Source organism: Prunus avium, chromosome 6, assembly GCF_965620075.1.
Source record: "Prunus avium chromosome 6, drPruAviu1.hap1.1, whole genome shotgun sequence".
NCBI lineage: Eukaryota > Viridiplantae > Streptophyta > Magnoliopsida > Rosales > Rosaceae > Prunus > Prunus avium.
Genome location: NC_142289.1, coordinates 11,373,308 through 11,381,791, shown reverse-complemented (window position 1 = coordinate 11,381,791; position 8,484 = coordinate 11,373,308). Strand labels below are relative to the sequence as shown.

The window sequence follows — 8,484 nt, the reverse complement described above, 5'->3', positions numbered from 1 at the left end:
TGGAGATATTCGTATTGTCTCTAGTATCCCAAATTTGTATCAGTTCAACATTGGTGATCACATGCTAAGAAAATAGATTTGAAATGCCATACTATGGTATCAAGATCATGCAAAATGAAAACCGTATATTGTTCAAAAGTTTAAGACCAATGTGAACCATCCTTAAAATTATAGGCAACCTGAAAGGCTAGAAACAAAAACTTTTCAATATCAGAAAAATGAGATAAGTCATCCAAACATACGCTGAAAGTGATTTCATCACATGCAGCAAGTCTGTCACACGCTCACTGCTGTCATCTTCAGCAATTAAACCTTCACTTCCAGCCAAGTCAACTTGAGAAAGCTTGCTGTATGTGTTTTCTCCAGTGATCAAATTGTTATAATATATATGTATCGTGATGATCCTGACAATAGTGAAACAAGAATCTATTTTAGATAAATTAATACAGGACCAGTTGTAACACATAGACAAGCATACATAAAATAAAAAATGGATGACTGCAAATACTGAACTTCTTTTTCTAGTTTTCCAACTTAATGGTATAGTTATATTTCCTATCCACTATTCCCTTTCTTCAACTCTTTTCACTCCTAAAAACTGGAACATAATTCAAAAATAAAATAAATAAATATTTCACAGTTTAAGAATGGTCTTCTCATTCAGTGATCTGACGGGACTTTTTTTAAGAGAAAGGTCAAGCTTACCGTAGTGCTTTAAACTATATTACTAAAAGTACGACCTTACACTATAACAGCCATATAACGAGCCTACAAAATTTGGAACATACAAATGAGAAACGTTGAACTTTGATGGATCATTTCCTCGGCTCTGAAATGCATCTTTTAATACTTTAGAGAAGTCCAGTGGGTTATCAACTTGTTCCTGCACAAATTCTACAAAGGACTCCGGTGATCCCATGCGAATCTTTGGTAGAGCATCTCCTGATTCTGGGAGTAAATCCCTTATCTACAAGAGCATGGAGGGGATCCGCATCAAACCATCATGAGGATTCCTTGCTCAAAAGCCATCAGACAAACATAAACCAGAAATCATGACAATTTACTATAAAAAAAAATAAGTACCTGTTCATTGTAGAGCTCAAAAACTGTAATGGAGAATTTAAATCTCGACGTAGAAGTTGAATCAGAGTTGGCCAAATCGAATAGTTCCTCGAAAGAACGAGCATATAAACCACAATCATGGCTAGATCCTTCCTGAAAAAAGGTTACAGAAGGCCAAATATCATGAAACTCGTGCACAACTTGAAACTACTTTCATAAATAAATAAAATGAAACAACTACCACTAAATCTCTTACTGTACCAAAAACAGTAAAAGGCACACCACTCATTGTGGCAATTTAATGCTCTAGTACAGTGAATTCCATTGTTTATTTTGTGGTAAACCAGTGGAAAGAATTATCCAGATTACAAAAAGGAATGTAACAAACAATGAAAAGCCCACCACGCTTTAAGGTTCAAATCTAATAGTGAAGAATCGCTTCTCATTTCTTTTCTAAAGTCCCTAATACATCAACGTAGAATTTGTAATCAATTCATTTTACAAATTTGTAATAGAAAATATCAAGTTACAACGCCCTGAACTGGTTATAGGAATAGAAGTCAGCATACAAGTACAAATTTATATGCATCAGAAACACATTCCGGCAAAGACACACACAAACAAATACATAGGGAGGAAAAGAGGAAAAGAGAGCAACCATTGTGTGTGTCTTTCCTGAGTTGGTTTGTCCATATGCAAATATAGAAACATTATATCCATCCAACGCTGATTGCACCAAAGGTTGAACATCATGGACAAGTTCAGCTGACAAACAAAAAAAGTCAAAGATGTTTTAGCCAAAGACAATTTTAAAATAGGAGAATATGTTTAATATTTCACCTAGCACAACCACAACAGGAAGGTGAAAACAATGAAATAAGAAAGTTATGCTCACCTTGTCCAACATGAGGTCCATAAACTCTGTCAAGTTCGAAATCCTTCTTGGGGTTGGACAAGGCATCATCACCAGTATTTACACGGATGTTGTAGTCATCAGGATATTCAACAATTGAGGAACCTTCATCCTCAAATAATGGTCTTGCACGACAATATATCTTTATGTTTCCTGGAATTAAAGGCTAGTTAGAAAATACAACCACGTTGAACTATTGTAAGATCAATTAAATAACTCAACAACCTTGAAAATTACATTTAAAAGTGCTTATGTGTGGCATGCCTTTTTTTATGGGTGTGAGTGACTGCGTGAGAGAGAGAGAGAGAGAGAGAGAGAGAGAGAGTCCCAAAAGGAGAAAACTCACAGAAGATGAGTACCTTTGGCTGTCAATAAGTCATTGAACAACCTTCTCTTCTCATTGATCAGCGGAGAAATTCTAGCCTCAGTTTCAAGGGCAAATTGATCTGGCATTTTTATGGAGACAAACTTTCAAATCCATTAAGAAAACCCAAGAACATTAAAAAAAAACCTTACAAAAAGTAACGCTGGGGTGAAGGGCATTAAGTTTTCTTGGACTAACTAATCTCAAAGTGCAAATACATCACAAAAGAAAAAGAAAAAAGTAGTTTTATTTTGTTGCAATGTAATATCAAACCTTGTACCCTGTCAAAAAATATCACTCATCTTGAATTTAGACAAAAGTCCCATACCACCCACTTCAGAAATCCTTTAAACCGACAAACGCACAATCAAACAGCATAACCAAATCTCTTACCTAGCTTTCGGGTTTTATTGGCAAGAACACCAAGATAACGTGTAACTCTTTCGAGTTTGGCATTATAGTACTCGTGCAACTCACTTGCTTCTTGTCTCAACTCCAAGTAATCTTCTCTAGCAAGCTGTCCAAAAAGAAATGTTGTAGCAGACCTCCTAAACCCAACATAATCTTCACATAAAAACAGTGAAATAACTTCAAAAGGCTCCACAACAGATGCAACCACTTATTCTCTCACATTATGCACAAAGCGTTCACATTCTCCAAGCCAAATTATCATAATTTCAAAATGCATTTCCAACAACTCACACTCTTGAACCACAAACCACTGACTTTAACACTGATTCAGTTCAAAACTCCATTAATCACAGCCTCATACCGTAATTAACAAAACCAAACAACGTATTACCTTAACTTGGTCCTTGAGTTTCCGGAGCTTAGAAGTCACAGAGTGGAGCTCAGACTGAGCCAAAGCCGAGGCAGCAGAGATCGAGTACCTCCGAACTAAAGGCGCACCAGGCTTGTAATATTCATGGTCGAAGCTCGACGCCGTCGACGGCGAAGAAGACAACTTCCTCGGTTCAAAGCCACTGACCTCCCAGTTCCACCTATTGTTGTTCCTCTGCTCCGCCATTGCCGTCTCCCCCACAAACCTAGCCCCCAAATTTGAAAAACCAAAATTCAAAACCACAAAAGAAGCCAAAATTGCTTCTCAGTGGCTCTGGCTTGGGCTCTGTGGACCTAGAGAATAGGGATCATCTAATTTCAGCCATTTTCTTTTTCTGTTTTGCGTTTGGGATATATGAATGGAGTGAAGACACTGGGAATATGTAAGTCTGTACTCTACTACCTTGTGGTTGGGCTGGGAACGACGTCGTTTGGACATTTTGGGGACACTCCTCGGCTTTTTGAGTCACAAAATTTTTGCGCTCGTTATTACTTCACGCCTAGCTCTCAGATGGGGTTGCCTTTGATTGTAGACCTGCACTTCGAATATTTGGTCCTAATGTTAAATTCTTTGGGGTTTTGAGAAAATGCCACCTTTATGTATAATATTATGTACCACTTTGTATGGATGGGCTCCACTTGTATTATAGCGGTACTTCCATTAATATGACCGTGAATTTAAGGAGTAGAACTCTCAATTAGTGTACAAATAACTCATAAAATGACCTATCTATTTTGACTACAAAATTGACGGAATGACCAAATTGTCACACGTAACACAATTGAAGGGCACTCGGGTACAAATTTAGGGACGATTGCAATTAAAAGTCCTTTTTTTAAAATTTAAATGGTATATTTTATTTTATTTTTGCTTGAGGTACAAATATCTTTTTACTGTTAAGTAGTACAATATTTTACTGGAGATAAAAAGTAAACGAATAAAAAAAAAAAAAAACAAAAAAACAAAAACAAGTGGATTTGCATAATGCCCTTGTGTGGTGGTGGCATTGGCTTAGGGTTTTGAATACCTTACTAAACTAGAAGGATACGGATTTGAGAATGTTTCAAACCAACTTATAGAGTCCATACAAGGAGTTATGGATCATCCAAAGGTACAACATTTACGTCCAAAACATAGTCTTCTATCCTTGCATCGAATTAATTTCATAAATTTAATCATTTGAACTGTACTTAACAAGAAAATATCATTCTCAATCTCACCATCTCTGTTAATGCATGTAAAACCATATAAATCCTTCCAACTGAAATTCATGAGACACACAATACATATATATACATATGAATTGAAGTTTTGTTTGATAATTACCTTATTGCTTTTGTCTCTTTTGTATATTTTTCAGAAACAACCAGTCTAAGGATTGAAGTTTCTACCTAGTATGTCCAGGAAGAGCCTGCTCTCGTGTGAAGCATGAAGATTAATCTCGGCTTCTTATCTGCCTTCTTTTAAATCGAATAATATATCCAAGATTCTGTTCATAAATTGCGACTTAAATTTTAAATATTTTTTGGGGTGTAGTTTGCATCTCACTTGAGCAGTTGGCAACTATATGTCGATGATTTGTCTCTAAGATTTGGACTACGTGTACTTTTATGTTCAGTGTGTAGAGCATATAGGCTAAACACAAGTCTATAGTAAGGAAATTTGGTTTTAATATGATTATATGCTGGGAAGAACTGTATTGAATTAATGCATATAAATATCAAAGCTTCCTGCTCTCACAAATCATCTGAGAAATACTTTTGACCCGAAGGTTCCAACAATCTCTGGAAACCAATTAGTAGCACACGAAGGTTCTAACTTGGGATGATTTATATGGCTTTACAGCCAGCCATTACACAGAGATGTGAATGAGAACAATTTCGTGAACACAAGTTTATGAAACTCAATGGAAGCATAAAAGATACTTACGTCGGCTTCTTACATCTCTCTTGGACAAGTAGCATCCTTGGATGATCCACACCTCCTTCTTGTATGGACTCTGTAAATTGCTTTGAAACACTCTGAAATCTGTATCCTTCTAGTTTAGTAAGGTGCTCAATACCCTGTGGCAATGTCTCTAATCTCAAGCACTCAACAATGTCTAAGAACTCGAGATTTGACATCACCCCTTTTTCTATAGTGATCTTATTTAAGAATGAGAAATTAAAACCCCCCAAATATCTAAGATTCACAAAGCCTCTACTGAAACACAACTCTTTCCTAACAGAGGAATTATCAAGGCAAAGCAAACGTAGAGAACGCAATGCTTCAATATGACGTAGTAAATCTTCTTCAAGTCTGGACTCACACAGATTCAAATATGTGAGAGAGTGGAGTGAACAAAACCAATGTGGTAACTTTTCCAGTTTGCCACTCAATTCAAGTCTATCAAGGTAGGGAGGCGGTGAAGGCAATGCGTCAACTCGAAGAAATCTCTCTCCATCTGCTACCAATAAACACAATTGGGAAAGGACCTTCATTTCTTGAATAGAGGCACATAGGTCCTCCTCGTCTCTTTCTTTCACATTGAAATTGCAAGGGCCGTTGTTGCGTCGATTCAGCTGCACCAAAATGGATTAAGCTGCATCCTCAACTTGTGATACTCGCAAGTGCACGAGCCGTTCGGTAGTATAGCGTATGTAAGTGCGAGGTCCATTCCACAAGGATTGGTGATTGAATGATCCAATTCAGTTTTCCTACATAAAACAGAAACAAAAAGAAAGAACATGAAAGAAGGAAGAAAATAAGAAAGTAACTCAAGCAAATAAGTTCCCAAGTTCAATTTAGATTAATGAATTGATTCTAGCTAAAGTATGATTAAGCCATGGTGTGTGGTCCTAACCTTGTGTTCCTAATTCCCTAATTTGATCATTTGTTGTCTAACCTAAAATTAAGCATTAGGAACCCATTAAGCATAGAAGAACATTTTAAACAACCAAGTATGTATCTAATCCCTGTTGTCGAATGTCCATACATACTCTTCCTATTCATAGTTCAATTCGAATTAAAGCATGGTGTATACTCTTAATTCAAACCAAGATAGCTAACATGCAAGCCTAAATGGTGATCAATCATTCAAACTAGCATATTAACTTATAAGCATAATGAATAAGAACAAAAACCATAATTGAAACTTGGAAACTAATTCAACTTGAAAACTTAAGAAAAGAATTTACATAACAAAGAAAAATAAATTACAACTAAGAAGCAAAAGGAAAGCTAGAATTGAGAACTAGAAAGCAAAATTAAGAGAATTTGAGGGAGAGAAGGGAAGGGAGCTCTAGAGAAGTGTTTGAGAGCTCCCCCCCTTGGGGTGTGTTTACAAGCTTAGAGAACTTCCCTATTTATAGGCCTAGGGGAAGTGAAAATCTGAATTATACAATTGAATTTTCTAAACACACTAACTTCACCTAACACACAACACTTAATTCACCAACTTAACCTAACACACAATTGCATTTGAAAACAATTCTTCTTGTCATTAAGCTTAGTGTTGCATCATCCACTTCAACTTCAATTAATTCATTTGGCTGCTGCAAAATTCCACTCAAAAATAGGTATTGAATATGCTTCACCAAACTTTCCCACAATCAACAACACTTCATCATGCATATGTCATGCATGACAATGCATTGCAGCCAGCTTGTGGGCTCGTTTTGGGCTTGTGGCTCCAATCTGAAAAATCTGGAAAAATATGGATCTTGAATCTCTTTGAATTATCTTTCCAAGCATATGCAGCCCAACTCAAGGAAAAATCGGGAAGGCCTTCAAATGTGATATTTGGCCCAGTAACGCAGATGATGCCGAATTTGACCTTAAGTTTCCAAAACATGTATAACTTTCTTTAGAAGACTCGGAATCATGAACCGTAAAATTATACAGAAACTAGACTTCCGTATCTTTCCAATGATATATGGCTCATCATCTGGTTCTTCTTGAGCAAGTACAGTCCAATCCGTGAAGTTGACTGATCCGCAGACACCGTTTTGAGCTAACTTGTCTCCAAAATGCAATTAGTGAGTCCTTAAGTTTATTACACTGAAACAAACACAAAACTTATTAAAAGCACAAGTTTAACTCAAAAACATAACCAAATCATAAATTAGAAGGGTACAAAATGATATGTAAATATGCACCGATCAGCCGTAAGCTGGCTCATATTTCCAATAAGTCTAATAATGTTTCCTTCACATTCAATACATCCCAAAGTTTGCAATTTCTTCATCTTACTAATACTTAATGGTATTCTTTCCGCAATAAATTTTGAACCATCTTTCATACGGTCCATAACTAGATGGCATAAGTTTAGCAACTTGGAAATTCCTCTTGGAAGTGCCTCTATATTTGTCCTCTTGATGTTCAACGTCTGAAGGTTGCGGAGCTGTCCTATGGATTTTGGAAGCTCCTTAATTAGAGTTCCACTCAAATTTAAATATTTTAAATTGAATAATGACGTTAGATTGTCTGGCAGATTATCAAGTGGGACATCCTCCAAATCTAGAACCTTCAACAATTTAAGGTCAAAAGGTAATTTATTTGAGAAAGAGAATGAGGATACGCCAGTGGCAAAGACGAGAAACGAACGAAGCCATGATATACCTGTGCATGATCCAATTTCTCCATTAGTTGTTTGAATTGACAAACGAAGTGCCCTAGTTTCTTCTACTGTTCACTCCCATCATGATCTCCCGCAAAAGATCATGCATCTTACATGCTGGGTGGTAATCTCGAAACATTTCCTGTAGCATATTACGGAAAACGAGTTCCATAATATAGCTCTTTGCAACTTCTTCAGGCGTGACCCCTTTGACATGCTCAACAAATCCTTCAGCAATCCACAATCTAATGAGCCTTGTATTTATGATCACATGATCTTCTAGGAAAAGGCAACAATATAGAAAACATTGCTTCAACTGGTATGGCAAATCATTGAAACTAAGCAACAAGATGCTCTTCATTGGTTCTAACAAAGAATTGTTGGTTAGATGCCAATTTAAGCTATTGTAGACTCTGCTCCACTCTTTAAGTGACTTCTTAGAAGACAAAAGACCACTTAAGGCTACAATTGCAAGAGGTAGGGCCTTCACACTTTTCCAGTGGCGGACCTACAGAGGCGCAAGGAGATGCAGCTGCACCTCCCCTCGTCGGAAAAAGCTTTGGAGTCGCCGGAAGTTGCCCCTTTGGTCTGTCTTGAAGTTGCCCACCAAGTGTTTCATTAAATGACTGAGCAACCTGTTCTTTTCTGTTCTTTGCTGTGCTGCTGAGCACAGCGCGCATCTGTTTTATTTTTTTTCAAAATCTTGG

At 36.9% G+C, this 8,484-nt stretch overlaps 1 protein-coding gene across 1 annotated transcript; it reads right to left on the bottom strand.

Moving 5' to 3' along the window:
* Positions 1–65: 65 nt before the first annotated feature.
* LOC110745465 (kinesin-like protein KIN-14A) lies at positions 66–3,568 on the bottom strand. The gene is made up of 8 exons (XM_088254885.1): positions 3,142–3,568; positions 2,733–2,856; positions 2,335–2,421; positions 1,958–2,128; positions 1,721–1,827; positions 1,084–1,215; positions 789–967; positions 66–404 (listed from the first exon to the last, which is right to left on the bottom strand). Exons 1-8 carry the CDS (start codon positions 3,364–3,366, stop codon positions 188–190), a joined length of 1,242 nt encoding a protein of 413 aa, XP_088111011.1. The 5' UTR covers positions 3,367–3,568; the 3' UTR covers positions 66–187.
* Between the last annotated feature and the right edge of the window lie 4,916 nt (positions 3,569–8,484).

Coding starts and splice junctions, on each gene's coding strand:
- LOC110745465 (XM_088254885.1), bottom strand. CDS start 3,366: ATGGCGGAGCAGAGGAACAACAATAGGTGGAACTGGGAGGTCAGTGGC. Junction 1,216..1,720: donor CAGGAAAGACACACACAATG/GTTGCTCTCTTT, acceptor ACCTTTTTTCAG/GAAGGATCTAGCCATGATTG. Junction 968..1,083: donor TTGAGCTCTACAATGAACAG/GTACTTATTTTT, acceptor ATGCTCTTGTAG/ATAAGGGATTTACTCCCAGA.